The 15949-nt window shown below is 38.3% G+C and overlaps 1 protein-coding gene and 1 long non-coding RNA gene across 2 annotated transcripts in view; one reads left to right on the forward strand and one right to left on the reverse strand.

The window, feature by feature from the left end:
• The window catches only part of LOC106130408 (nephrin), a 348487-nt gene that overhangs the window by 12674 nt on the left and 319864 nt on the right, over positions 1-15949 (reverse strand). The window contains exons 11-16 of the mRNA XM_060951944.1: positions 13851-13995; positions 12619-12749; positions 11612-11765; positions 10316-10410; positions 3116-3206; positions 2522-2635 (exon numbers count right to left, since the gene is read on the reverse strand). Of these exons, the coding sequence (XP_060807927.1) occupies positions 2522-2635; positions 3116-3206; positions 10316-10410; positions 11612-11765; positions 12619-12749; positions 13851-13995 (730 nt within the window). The remainder of the gene's footprint in view (positions 1-2521; positions 2636-3115; positions 3207-10315; positions 10411-11611; positions 11766-12618; positions 12750-13850; positions 13996-15949) is intronic.
• On the forward strand, positions 1029-2253 carry LOC132903524 (uncharacterized). The gene is made up of 2 exons (XR_009657439.1): positions 1029-1708; positions 2021-2253. It is a non-coding gene; the product is annotated as an uncharacterized LOC132903524 (long non-coding RNA).

Raw genomic sequence — 15949 nt, forward strand, 5'->3', positions numbered from 1 at the left:
CGAATAAAATAAAGGAATTAATCATTTAGCTACCAGGATTTCATGGATACGCAAGAGGTTTAATTTATCTACTTAAAAATAAATGAAAACGGGCCCCTAATTTACCAAAACGAGAAGGCAAGACTAGATAGAGTACTTGTCTCTCGTTCTTAAATTCGACTAATTCAAGGTCAATATTCAAATTTGAGAGTGTGTGTGTGCGCAGTCAATGGGTTCACTGTCTAGTATACTAAGCGCCGCCCAATGGCGCTACGCCGCGAGACAGGTGATGTACACGTATCCTTTCTTCCGCTTTAGGGTAAGTGAGGGTAAAATGATGATCCCACCTGATTATTTACGTTTGTGATTAGTAAACTTTTACTTTGTTTAATTTTATCGCCACATTCATAAAAAAGTTGTCAACATTTAGTCAACCTAGGAAACACGTTTTGTACATGCCACTTTTTCCTATTGGTAAGAGTGGTAGTAAGTATGGTAAAATTTTGAAATCAAATAATACTGTTTTTAACCCGTTTATTATGGTAAAATTAATAAGATATTGAATCAAAGGGACAAAACATATTTGTACTAAAATAATTTTATTTCACCTTTGTTTACAAAAATAGCCGGTTAACGTGACCGTGGTCGATTTGCCCGTGTCTCCCCAGTACTAGGATGCCAGAATCGGGAAGCGGAAATGTACAATTATTTGAGAAGTCAATCAGTCGTTCGCTATCCGTTTGCGTGACAACCAGTGCTGCCATTTTAACGCTTTGGGCGCTAGATCTAGCGCTTTTTTATGTGTTTGGTGCGCTTTACAGAATTATGGCACCTAGCGGATAATCTGGTGTTTTTTTTTAATTTACATCATGACATATTAAAAAACTCTATGGCTCTATCAGCATCAGTTATTTTAAAGCCTAATAGAGTGTTTTTTTGTTTGTTTGCTTTATTTCATTAAGAAAAATTGTTCTTTTAGCGCGATATCTAGCGCTTTTTTAAAGCACAATTTCCAAGAAATCGAGCGCTTTTTTACATCTTACAGCGCTCAATCGAATTTTTGGTCTGGCAGCACTGGTGACAACATTGTTTGTGTTTTGACTTTTTCGTACACGTGTTCTCTTTCGTGATTTCTTTGAGTAATTCAGAATATTATTACGACTACAATGAACATTATTGGTCGCATACCTAGCTACCAATCCACATGTTTTTACGGAGTCATCTTTCCAGTACCAGTGGCGGATAAATGTGTTGGCTGGATGCTGGAATAGTCGGAGATGTTGTCGTTGAACCATATTTTTTGCCTAACAGCCTAAATTTCCTAGAAAATTACTTAAATGAGGAACAGTAATGCCAGTGAGAAGTTACGTGGATATCGTGATGGAAAACAACCTAATATTCCAACATGGTGGCGCTCCAGCTCACTTCGCTCGTGATGAGCGCAGCCACCTCAATGCCCGGTTCCCGGAATGGATTGGACGAGGAGGACGTATCGCATTGCCTCCGCGGTCTCCAGAACTCACACCACTTGACTTTTTTTCTGGGGATACATTAAAAATAAAGTGTATGCGTCGGATTCCCCTTCGAGCGAAGAAATGGTTGCCCGCATCAAACCGCATGCGATACTGTAACGCCAGGAATGCTTCGCAATGTCTGGGTTTCCATTTACCGGAGAGCTGACTTGTGCATCCAAGAAGGAGGTCGACGTTTTGAACCCTTTCTTTGAAAGGTATGTAGGTTTTCAATCTTTCTTTGACTTAGTTACCAATTTATTTTGTAATGTAGGTAATTATTTATTAGCTTGCATGAAGAGTTATGAATGTGGATGAAGCGAAGGAAGTATGCAGAGATCGTGGAAAGATGTAGTCTCTGTCTATCCCTCCGGGAAAAAGTCGTGGTTTTATGTATGTAGGTAATTATTATTTCTTTTGCATTTCATGCGAATATTTTCAAATCGATTGAATGTCTTAAACGACGTACCTCTGTCAAAGCAAAATGATTCTTATTGATTAAGTAAACTAGTCTTATTTGTTTGTTTTAGAATCTTCGTCAAACGTTCGCCGCCTTGCCGCGATCTCTTTGACGGCGCCGACAAAGCGGCTACCTACGACTTAGGTCGCCGACGGTACCAGGAGAAAATGACGAGTGAGGAGTTAGTGTTTTAGTGTACATCGATAGTGTCTTAGTGTGTGTGTTGTTTTGAATTGGGGATGTTGACCCAATAGTGATTTGCCACGTTTGTTTACATTTAAATAAATACATTTTATTGCGAAATTTTATTGACATGCATTTATGAACATGGTGATAAGGACCAGCAGTAGCAGTAGGAAGAATCTATTTAAGGTATAGTATCCACCCACTTTTTATGATAACCCCCTTTCCGTTACACCTTGTATATATAAGGGAAAACTTCAGAAAACTATCTTTCCATTATTCCACTACTTTTCGAGATTTTAACAACAAAGACAGAGACACTTTACTTTTTAATATGTAAAATCACGCCACTTTCCCGGAGGAGTGGGCAGAGTAATAAATAACTTACCAGCAGGTAGGATGTGGTACAAGCAGGGTTTGATCTGCCTGCCCACAGCGTTGGTGCCGGAGCATTGAACCCAGCCGTAATCAGCTGAATTGTTCACCATGTACAGGAAAGTGCCTGCAACCATAAAATCCTGAATATTGTGCCGTGTGGTTCCCGGCACTAATAAAAAAAAGGAATAGGACCACCCCATCTCGTTCCCATGGATGTCGTAAAAGGCGACTAAGGGATATGCTTATAAACTTGGCATTCGTCTTTTAGGCGATGGGCTAGCAACCCGTCACTATTTGAATCTCAATTCCATCATTAAGCCAAACAGCTGAACGTGGCCTATCAGTCTTTTCAAGACTGTTGGCTCTATCTACCCCGTAAGGGATATAGACGTGATGCTATGTATGTAAGATATTCGATTAGTATTCAAACTAATGTACGTAACTTTGAAAATAGTCATAGTGGCCGAGGTGGGATTTGAACCTGTGCCTTCTGCGCATCACGCATTTTAACCTTCGGCCACCGACGCTCATTCTCGTCGCTCGCGACCAAGATAAGGATGTGACCGGGACTAACACCGGAGGGAAGATGATGATATGAACCTACCGGGCAAGGTGGAGTGTGTTATAGACGATGTAGTCAATTCGTGTTTGCTGTGAGCTGAGCTGTTGAACCACCAGTGGTATGTCATCGGCTCCTGGGGACGAGACAAATGGTATTATTATACATTTATACATAGTTAGTTACAAGAAGTTTAAGCAAATTATACTAGTAGCTTCTCTATCCGTGCAAATTGTAAAAATCATACATACATACACGTCTATTTCCCAACATAGAGCCAACAGTCTTTAAAAGACTGATAGGCCACGTTCAGCTATTTTGCTTAATGATAGAATTGAGATTCAAATAGCGACAGGTTGCTAGCCCATCGCCTAAAAGAAGAATCCCAAGTTTATAAGCCTATCCCTTAGTCGCCTTTTACGACTCTATGGGAACGAGATGGAGAGGTCCTATTCTTTTTTTTATTGATGCTACGAGATAAAACTAGTCCTAATAAAGATTATTGTTATTCTTTTCATTTTAAATTATCATTTATCACTCTTTCCTGCGACGTTTTACCTAAACGTCACAATTAGTTAAAACCATCATTTGTTCTGGGGGTTAAAGAATCGATATAGCCTTTAAGGCTACAACTCGGAAAGTACACAGAGGTAATTGTTTGAGCGGGATATTCTATAATTATATGCGAAGAAAGTCGCTTAGGCCGAGAGCTAATAGTATATTTTCATTCGCAATTTTTAATTATTAGAAAATATTTAGAATAATTTAATTTCAAAATTAATTAATGTATGCCTTTGTTTTGATCTTTACCATATGCAAACTATATGTCATGATGTTATTATGTAAACCTTGGAGAATAATTTTCATACCATAATGATTAGGCCATTAGAAATTTCCAAATAAGGTTGGAGTCAAATATTCGAATTGGCTACCGTAAAAGTCACGACGACATGTCGTGTATTAATTATATGCTTTGTTTAGTAGAACTCGAGCTTTGAAGGCATCATCTGATAATGCAATCTGAACGAGAAAAGAAGAATTAATTGAGATTCAAATAGTGACAGGTTGCTAGCCCATCGCCTAAAAAGAATCCCAAGTTTGTAATCCTATCTCTTAATCGCCTTTTACGACATCCATGGGAAAGAGATGGAGTGGTCCTATTCTTTTTTCTTTGTATTGGTGCCGGGAACCACACGGCACCGGCATTTGTTATATAAAAAATAACTAATAAAAATACTCGCCTCTGACAGATAACAATGCTTTGGACAGTTCGTATACAAAGAGGAATACCCTTTTCGAGGCCATTATAAATAAAATACATTCAATAAACGTGCACCGAAATACCCAAAGGTTAAGCAAACATTGAAACCCAAGATTACGGATAATTCCAGCGGAATTGGCCCAAAATGTGGGCGTCACGATAACAAGGGTCTTTCCTTTCTCATTTTATTGAGGTGTATTCTTAAGAGGATCTAGCTGAGGAATGATAACCGAGAATATTGGTTGATGTTATAACGATAAATGGACAATATATATCGCCTGTAGTATAAAACTGTCATTTTATAAATTTTTTATTCAAAAATTTAATGCTTGTAAGTTAATATTAATAATAGTTGAGATAAAGCCTCGATCAGAAATACCGATAAAATTGCACAACCCTGCATAAAAATATCTGTAAAATGTGAAAAATGTTCGTGTCGTTCCCGGAACCAATAGAAAAGAGAATGGGACTACTCCATCTCATTTCCATGGATGTTGTAAAATGCGACTAAGGGATAGGCTTATAAGTCATAAAATGTATTATGTCATAAGATACTCGTATCTTTAAGTCGATGTGCTAGCAACCTGTCACTATTTGGATCTCAATTATATCATTAAGATAAACAGCTTAACGTGCCCAATCAGTTTTTTAAGGCAGCTAGCTCCGTCTATTCCGTTAGGGATATAGACGTGATTATATGGTATATGTATGTAAAATAAACCTTGAACGACGGGTTTAAAAAAACTATCTTTAGTCCCATTCATTAATCATGCTTATTCCTTAGAGTACATACTCAATTGTATTTATGTCAATTGAAAAATGCGGTTGCTTCTATCCAAAACTAGCTTAAATAAGTTAAGTTTAAATTTCAAAACCGAACACAATTAAAAAATAACAAAACATTATTATTTCTTTAATTATTGACACGAGCTCTTGGACTATTTCGTAATTATACGAAACGGAAAGTTGCCGCGTCTGGAACAAGGATTTAATTCAATTTTATACTGTTTCAAATTCTCGTTAGAACAATCTTTATTGTCAGGAAATTGTTCTTGGAAACGTGTTCGTAATAAGATGTTGTTAGGAAAAATATAATGTGTGTAATGTAAATGAGACGTAGGTACCATTTCTTGGCACAAATGATTTACCTTTTTCAGTTAAATAATTTAAACTTTTGTAATAACTCTTCGTTTTGGCTTTAGTCCCGGTTGCATCCTTATTCCTCTGGAGAGGAGCCCGGGGTGTTGGGGATGACCAAAAAGGTTGTTTCGAAATATTTACATACATACTTACATAAAATCACGTATATATCCCGTGCGGGGTAGACAGAGCCAACAGTCTGGAGAAGACTGAATGGCCACGTTCAGCTATTTGGCTTAATGATAGAATTGAGATTCAAATAGTGACAAGTTGCTAGCCCGTCGCCTAAAAAAGAATCCCAAGTTTGTAAGCCTATCCCTTAGTCGCCTTTTACGACATCCATAGAAGTAGGTAGGTACGTATAATACGTTAAACTTTATCATATTCCATTATCTAATACTTTCAGGCACCATGTATCAAGTATCAGAAGCTGGCTCACAGCCAAACTGTCCTAAGCACGCCTGTGTATCGGATTTAGAAGACATCTCTGTATTTCACTGGCTCAAAGAATAGCATAAAAATTTCAAAGTTTTCCGCATATCAGAATGACATATCTTAAAACTTTCATTCATTCAAGTTTTCGTTACTTGCGGGGTAGACAGAAATACAGGATTCGAGAACAGACTCCTTTCTTCTTCTTATGAACCCAACTTTTGACTAAGACTCCTTTCTTCTTCTTCTTTTGAACCAGACTCTTTTCAGAACTTTCCTGATCCCATCATACCTTATTCAGTCGTTCGCTTCAAAGTCTAGATCTTTCAACGTTACTTTAAACGCTCGTGCCGTGTGGTTACCGGCATCAATAGAAAATAGAATAGGACCACTTATTCCCATGGATGTCGTAAAAGGCGACTAAGGAGAAATATTTAGTGCCGGTTGGTTCCCGACACCAATCAAAACAAAGAATAGGACCACTCCATCACGTTCTTCTGGATGTCGTAAAATGCGACTTAGGAATAAGCTTATAAACGTGGGATTCTTCTTTTATAAGATGAGCTGCCAACCAGTCACTATTAAAATCTCAATTCTATCATCAAGCCACAAAGCTGACTATGGCCTATCAGTCTATTCAAGGCTGTTGGCTCTGCCTACCCTGCAAGGGATATAGACGTGACTATATCTATGAATGTATCACATTATAAATGCGTAAGTAAGTTTATTTGTTTGTTGTCTCCTTACGCGTTATCTACGGAACCAATTTTCTTGCGTATATATAATTATAGGGCATATACAGTATTTCACATCCCGGAAAAAACTATAGTTCTCGTGGGATTTGCAAATACCTGCATTCTTTTGTGGGAAGCTGAACGTGTTCTATCAGCCTTTTCAAGATTGTTGGCTCTGTCTACCCAGCAATACGTGATTAGATATATGTACTAGAGGCCGTCCGCAACTTCGTCCGCGTGGAATCATTCCCGCGGGGACTCCGGGATGAAAAGTAGCCTATATGTTATTCTGGGTCTTCAGCTACCTACATGCCAAATTCCATCGTAATCGGTTCAGTAGTTTTGGCGTGAAAGAGTAAGTCATCCATACTGACATACTCACAAACTTTCGCATTTATAATATTAGTATAGATATCTTTATATATAAAACTCTTCCGTTACTGAGTGACTGACTGACAGACAACGCACAGTCGAAACTACTGGTCGTAGACAGCTGAAATTTGGAATGTAGGTTCCTTGGGATATGTAGGGGAGCACTAAGAAAGGATTTTTGGAAATTCAACCCCCAAGGGGGGGAAAAGGGGTAAAAACGTTTCTATGAAAAATCTTATTCCTTGGGTTTATAAACTTGAAACTTGGCATGAACACGTACATAGGCAAGTAAATATGTTTGACATTATAAGTTTTTTCAAACTACCCTCCAATCGTGATTTAGGGGGTGCGATTGGGTGACTGATTTATTAACGCACAGCCGAAACCGCTCGGTATAGGAGTCTGAGATTTTGAACAGAGGTTCCTTTAGTAACATAAGTGAGCACTAAGAAGGGATTTTTGAAATGTCAACCCCCAAGGGGGGGAAAAGGGATAAACTGAGCCGGGGCTGCGGGAAAGTTCTAACGAGATACCGTGGCCCCGGAACGCAAAGGGCAACTGAAGGAACGAGGTGGGTTTTAGTCAGTAAAAGTCTGACACTCCCTTCCGTTCCACTCAGAGCGGGAGAGGTCATTTGATGATTTCCCATCCTTAAAAAAAAAGACTTTGTATGACAACTTTCAGTCGTCTCTTTAACATACATAATAACATACATAATTATGTACATACATGCATAACATTAATAACATCACGCCTTTAAATCCTTATTTTGTGTTAACACTACCCATACAAACAGCTAAAAGGAAACAAGTGAAGAGACGAAATTTGTCCGCATCCATTTTCACCTAAATTCTTAACGTTAATGAGATTTACTTTTTATTATCAGGTCAACCTAATAGCCTCACATGTACGTATAACTTCGTAAGAATTTTCTTTCAACTCCTAACCGTTGAGGAGTTGTACCTTCCATCATCAGCTCATTCACATGGGATGATGACTATCAGACGCAAATACTTAAACAGATCTATGAAATTGTCAAAAACGTAATTGCCTGTAAATTTGAGGTTTGCCCTTGATTTCCCTGGAATACCATCATCAGATCCTGACTAGGTAACAACGGGACCAACTTATAAGTATACTCTACCGAACAAAAAAAGAATCACGTAAATCGGTCCATAAATCTCGGCGTAATCGGTATGCATAAATAAAACACCCGAATTTTATTTTCTATTAACTATCACGAGTTGTCTCGATGCTCGATAGATGGCGTTGGCATCGAGATAGATCGCGCTATGGTTTCGTTACCGTCATCGTGTCAGCTCTCCCTCTAACCTGTTCATACTGGTAAATAATAAAAAAACTAAAAATATTGTTTACAAGGAAATCCTGTAAGGCCTCTTCGTCCTATAAATCCTGTTTTTTTTTTTTCTTTTGAGACGATGATTTTGTCTCGCTTTACTTTTTCTATATAGATTTGTATGTATACTAATATTATAAAGAGGAACAATCTATTTTTTTATATGTTTGTTTGTTTACACATGTAATCGATAAACTCCGAAACTACTGAATCGATTTCAAACATTCACCATTAGAAAGCTACATCATCCCTGAGTAATACAGGCTATATTTAATTCCAGTTGTAACAAGATTTCAGCCTGTGGAAGAAAAAGCCCTGTCGAGATCATTAAAAAACGCTATATATAACCGAATTACACGTGGGCGAAGCCGCGGGCGGAAAGCTAGTAGATTATAAATGATATGTATTTATTTAATTATGGACGAAAAATAGTGAAACAATACGATTATCTAACAGCCATGGTCAACACGATACAATATATCCACTGGCTTCTGGCCAAGATGTCATGAGCAAGGCAGTATCGGATACCTAGTATTCCGTGAATTTTCCTCGCAAAGTAAACTCGTGTAAGAATTTCTCAGAGAGAAATTCTCTGAAAATGTCACCTCACAGAAAACGCTCTGAAAATGTACTTTTATTTAGCAAGTCGATGTTATTGAGAAAAGTATTGGGAAAGAATGTTTTGACACGCTAAAGCTACTTAGTTTTATTATGCTACTTTTAAACTCTAGGAATAGTTACTACCTACCGATAAATAAGTAAATTTATCGCTCGGTGATAAAGTTTTAAATCGAAAAATATTATTAAAAAACTGTAAATAAATACGTTTATTTATTTCTTGTAGGATAAATATTTAATTATTACAATACAATTGTGTCGTGTGGTTCCCGGCAACAATAAAACAAAGAATAGGACCACTCCATCTCGTTCCTATGGAAGTCTTAAAAGGCGACTAAGGCGTAGGCTATATACTTGGGATTCTTCTTTTAGTAAGTTTACAAGCCTATCCATTAGTCGCCTTTTACGACATTTTATAGTGCCGGAAACCACACGACACTGTAATGGAATAATTTAACATTTATAGATGAATCAACAGACGTATAATAAAAGGCGGAGGGAGATTGGCTTGAAAAAAATGAAGTATCGTAATGGGGGCGTTGTACGCATGTGTGAGTGGTAGAAAACTTGCATTCGTGAGATAATCTATGACGGCCGCCATTACGTCATAGATGCGTCATAACTAAAGTGACCATACGTCCCGCTTTCGGCGGGATTGTCCCGCTTTCAGTCTGTCTGTCCCGCTGTCCCCAGCGAGAGCAAAAATGTCCCGCTTTTGCAAACAAACCAAATTTTTATACTTATTTTATATCAACTATGCACTCAAATCTCGCTGACAAGAATAGTCAGTCAAAAATACTAAATGTACGGACAAAATATTTTTATTGTTTTATTATATGTATAGATAATTATTCATAATTAACTTATATGTTAAGTATATAGTACTTATATTTTTTATTTACTTATATACAAAATTCCGCTAGCGTCCCGCTCTGACGCAAAAAAAATGGTCACGTTAGTCATAACTCATAACGCATCTATGACGTAATGGCGGCCGACTAATGTAATGTTTATATACTGTAGCGGGAGCGATGATTCGGCTCGACCGCCACCAAAGGGAAGATCTTCCGCCAGGCTAGGTGTGATGCCTGGGGAACCGCGGCTCCGACGATGTTGTGACGGAGGTTGTATATATGCTCCTATTCGTGAAATCTTTGCTTGCGAGATTTAAGTTCTTTTCGCTGTTTTTGACTGATAGCGTCGCGTGATTTTATACTTTATTAATGTGACTTGTGGCATAGAGATGTCGCCACGATACTAATTGGTGCTTCATTTTGCCGTATAATGAACCTCCGTCCGCCTTTTTTTCTACGTCTACGGATGAAACTAACCTTAGGATTTGCGTCAAGGTCACACTCAATTTCGACGACCTCACCTCGCGCCGCCCTCATCACTACAGGCTGGGTCGATCTGCACGTGGGTGCGTCTGTTGAAACAAAAATATTGATGTTTTATTTCATGTTGTGCCGTGTGGTTCCCGGCACCGATACAAAAAAGAATAGGACATTTTAGTCGGACACCTTAACTGTTCAACCATCAATACTCAACTGCCGTGTGGTTTCCGGCACCAATACAAAACAGAATAGGACCACTCCATCTCTTTCCAATGGATGTCGTAAAGGGCGACTAAGGGATAGGCTTACACACTTCCGATTCTTTTTGAAAGCGATAGGCTAGCAACCTGTCACTATTTGAATCTCAATTCTATCATTAAACTAAATAGCTGAGCGTAGCCTATCAGTCTTTACAAGACTGTTAGCTCTGTCTTCCCCGCAAGGGATATAGACGTAACCATATGTATGAATGTACGTATGCATCAATACTCTGAGATTATAGCATAACTCTTAAATAAGGAAAAATGTAAGAAAAAAGTACCGATTGTAAGATCGTCATTCCTTTTGCCTCACTAAAATAAGTGGGGTTATCACGAGAGGGTACTCAGACCGTACCAGAATTTCATCCGTCCTTAAGGTCCCGTGGGCTTGAGATTGAGAGGCATTTAAGGGCACTCACGATTATGTAAGTGTAGTAATTTTAACTCAGATGGTTTTTATATACATATTTATCTCGAAATTAAACTCTTAAAGGTTTTGTTTATTTAATACGTTTGAAAGAAATTATGTCTATAATTGACGGGCAAGCGAAGCGAGTGAGAACTAGTAGTTGGGGCGTAAATTCATTTTTTGTATGTGTGTTTATAACGCCATAACTTTTGAACAGCTGGTCCGATTTTGATGAAATTTAAAACATACGTAATAAGACTAACAAGAAGAAAGAATTGATAAAGGTCTACGTCTGTGTGATAAATTTAATAAACATAACACAACATGTAATCACGTCTATGTGCCTTGCGGGGTAGACAGAGCCAACAGTCATCACAAGACTGAAAGGCCACGCTCAGCTGCTTGGCATGTTGATAGAATTGCGATTCAAATAGTGACAGGTATTCTAGCCCATCGCCTAAAAGTGCAATTTCAAGTATATAAGCCTATCCCTTAGTCACCTTTAACGACATCCATAGGAAAGAGATGGAGGAGTGGTTCTATTCTTTTTTCTATTAGTGCCGGGAACCACACGGCACCATTATATTATATAATTAAGATAGGTAATTAAAAAAAAAACCTCACATTTGACATCCAAAACCAGGAGTTCGCTGGACGCCTCCCCCAGGCTGTTCCTGGCGGTGCACACGTACCCCCCGGCTGCCTTCCTCGCCACGTGCTGCAGGACCAGGCTCTGGTTGGCCAGGAGAACTCCCGGACCGGGCTTCACCATCGCTCCCTGATGAAGAAATAAATCATTTTTTTTTAATTTTTTTTTGGGCGAATTAATCAATTTCAATCAATACAGTGAACGTGGGTAAATTTGAATTGGACCACTTTGTATCTTTCCCACGGATGTCGTAAAAGGCGACTAAAGGAAAGGCTAAACAATACGGGATTCTTCTTGTAGGCGATGGGCTAGCAACCTGTAATTGATGATTGAGATTCAAATAGTGACAGGTTGCTAGACCATCGCCTAAAAAATAATCCCAAGTTTGTAAGCATATCCCTTAGTCGCCTATTACGACATCCATGAGAAAGAGATGGCGCGGTTCTATTCTTTTTTGTAATGGTGCCGGGAACCACACGGCACTTGAGCATGCAACCGGGACTAAAGCAGACTAAAGAAGAAGAAGCTACAGCTGTCTAGAAGATAAAAGTGTATGTGGACTGTACATCCATAGGTCGCTGGTTCAGATCCGGCTCGAAGGACCAAAATATAGGAAACACGCTGAAAATAATAAAATATTTGCGCTGGTAAAGAAAAGATGATGCACGCTCAAAACAGACTCATTTATTTTTCTTATTTTAAATTACAAAATGTTTGTGTGTGGAGGGAAAGGTCGGAGTGGGAAGACCTAGACAAACGTATCTTGATCAAATTAAAGATGTCCTGGCAAAGGGTCAGGTCAAAAGTACCCGAAACCGCCGAGCTTGCATGAAGAGAGTTATGAATGTGGATGAAGCGAAGGAAATATGCAGAGATCGTGGCAAGTGGAAAGAGGTAGTCTCTGCCTACCCCTCCGGGAAAGAGGCGTGATTTTATGTATGTATGTATGTTTGTCCTTTACAAAGGAGTTCGTAACACTTACATTGTGAGAGAAATATACATGTGTGTGCCACGGGTTCGCCTTTACCCTGCAGTCGAGATAAACGTCGGAGTCTTCCACGACTTTACCGGCGTCCAAGTTGGCGCCCAACTGCAATTTCACCACTGGCAGATCTAAACATTAAAAGTAAAAAAAATAACCATTTTCATGTTAATCTATAGTAGGTACATAGGTATAATAAAACAGTAAAAATGTTTCGTCAGTACATTTAGTATTTTTGACTGAAATGGATAGAGGGACACTTAGAATGAATAATAGAGAGCAAAAATTATTAATAGTCTTGAAAAGACTGATAGGCCACGCCCAGCTATTTGGTTAAATGATAGAATTGAGATTCAAATAGTGACAGGTTGCTAGCCCATCGCCTAAAAAAAGAATCTCAAGTTTGTAAGCCTATCCCTTAGTCGCCTTTTACGACATCCATAGGAAAGAGATGGAGTGGTCCTATTCTTTTTTGCACTGGTACCGGGAACCACATGGCACATATTATAAAGCTGAAGAGTTTGTTTGTTTGAACGCTCTTATCTCAGGAACTACCGGTTCGAATTGAAAAATTATTTATGTGTTGAATATACCATTTATCGAGGAAGGCTTAGGCTGTATAACATCACGCTACAACTATTAGGAGCGAAGAAATAATGGAAAATATTTCTTCCAAAAAAAAAACAGGGATATTATTCATCCTTGAGGGCTTCAATGATGCCCAAAATAACTATTCCACGCGGACGAAGTCGCGGGCACAGCTAGTGAGATACAAAACCCAAACAGACTGAGGCTTAATTCGATAATTAACACAGTTGTCTGTCTGTGATCCTATGGTCAATATAATATTTTTACGTTTCAGGCACGTTACCAATGCAAAAGTAGGCCTTATCACCTCATTCAAAACCTTTAGGCAGAAATAAAGACCTTTTTTAAATCTACATAAATTTAAGTGCTTACTCTTGTCGGTGGAGTAGTTTTTTTTTAATAGGTACTGTAATATATATATTTCTTCACTAGTGAGTCAAACGGCATTAAGTCCGCCTTTTGTACATTGTTTTTGTGCAATAACGTTTAAAATAAATATCCCTTAGTCGCCTATTACGACATCCACGGGAAAGATATGCAGTGTTTCTATTCTGAAGTGCCGTAAACCACACGGCACATTATATAAACAATAACTACATATTTATATGTGTATGCAACTTATACCCAACATAAAAAGAACTTACGTTGTATCTCCATCCTGAACCCGTCTTCCTGTGGGATATTTGACAGCGCGGGCTGCACAGCTCGGCAGGAGAGGACTCTGCCCGCGTCGTCGATCGACGGGACGTAAGTCAGGATGCTGTTGGTGACGTTGCCGTCTGGTGATGACTGTTGGAAAAATAAATAACACAAATGCGAATATATGTGTCTGTCTGTTACGCATTAAAGGCTAACTGCTGGACCGATTTTAATTAAATTTTAATAGCTACATTAATAGCCACGTTCAGCTGTTTGTCTTAATGATAGAATTGATTCAAATAGTCACAGATTGCGAGCCCATCGCCTGAAAGAGGAATCCTTAGTTATACATAAAAACATATATATAATCACGTCTATATCCTGCGGGGTAGACAGAGCTAACGGTCTTGAAAATACTGACAGGCCATGTTCATCTGTTTGGCTTACTAACAGAATTTAGATTCATATAAAATGACAGGTTGCTAGCCCGTCGCCTTAAAGAAGAATCCCAAGTTTATGAGCCTATTCCTTAGTCACCTTTTACGTCATACATAGGAAAGAGATTATATGTATAAAGTTTAATTATACGTATAGATGTATGTAGGTATAGAAGTTCAACTAATAAATAATACCAATTAAGGAACCAATTACATCAAAATCGGTTGGCTCACACAATAGGCCATCTATTGTACTGTCCGTCAGACGTGGGATATGGATGTCTGTACGTAATTAACTATATGTAACATCACGTTGTAAGCATAGTTAAATGCGCTACGTATGGTATTGTATGTAATAAAGGGCTATGCTAATGTGGGAATTGTATCAGTATTTAATTGACTGTAATCTTTTATTTAAATAGAAAGTGTTATAAGTTGGACACCTTGGCCTTACATATATATATATATATATATATATATAAATGGTCACGTCTATATCCCTTGCGGGATGATAGAGCCAACAGTCTTGAAAAGACAGAATGGCCACGTTCAGCTATTTGGCTTAATGATAGAATTGAGATTCAAATAGTGATAGGTTGCTGGCCCATCGCCTAAAAAAGAATCCCAAATTTGTAAGCCTATCCCTTAGTCGCCTTTTACGACATCCATGGGAAAGAGATGGAGTGGTCCTATTGTTTTTTTGCATTGGTGCCGGGAACCGCACGGCACACAAACACAATTATTATTATGTCACAAATTCAAAAACATACCAACCCACAAATCAAGTGATCATAACTAAACAACGATTAACGATGCAATATAATCGATATGTAAGTCGATACCGATGATGTATTGCCGGCTTCGTGTCGGTCCGATAATTTCGCCGGCGACCTATAAAACGCACGCGGCGGTGTGTAAGGCCGCGGCTTGATTTATAGCGAGAGACTGATTTAGGGGCTTGCATGATTTATATTTTCTGGGTGGTGTTTGTAAAATCCACGTTTCAAATGACGTTCAAAATCGTACACCTTCGAGCAAAAGGTCAGGTCAAGATTACCCGAAACTGACGAGATTGCATGAAGAGAGTTATGAATGTGGATGAAGCGAAAGAAGCATGCAGGGATCGTGGTAAGTGAAAGATGTGGTCTGTGCTTACCCCTCCGGGAAAGAGGCGTGATTTAAGTATGTATGTATGTACATTTCAAATGACAAATTCCACAAATGTAATAAATCGCTTTAGAAATGCTGATAGTTTTGTTTTTATTTAATTCTACTAATACATCTTTCTATCAAAGAATTTCAAATGAGCCTGACATACGAGTAACCTGGCCTTAGAACAGCCTTGAAATTTCTCCAAATTAAATCTCAAATTTCTCTATTATTATTTCATGACATGATTATGGCACAGAGTCGCCATCTGCTTTTGCGAATTTTTATTATTTCATACAAAATAATCATCAAGAGTTACCGTAAATCCGAGCAAGACACTTGTAATTAAACTGTTTTTACATATTAAGTTAAATCTGTTGTTAAATTTAATTAATGAACTACAATCATTCAAAATACATTTTAAACAAACGCCTTCGACTATCGTAAATCTATTAAAGGAAAGTGTTTATGAAAGGACAATGATTTCCCTTTTTTGTAAATATATGTAAAGCTACAGC

The sequence above is a fragment of the Amyelois transitella genome, chromosome 27 (genome assembly GCF_032362555.1).
Source record: "Amyelois transitella isolate CPQ chromosome 27, ilAmyTran1.1, whole genome shotgun sequence".
In the NCBI taxonomy this organism is placed as follows: domain Eukaryota; kingdom Metazoa; phylum Arthropoda; class Insecta; order Lepidoptera; family Pyralidae; genus Amyelois; species Amyelois transitella.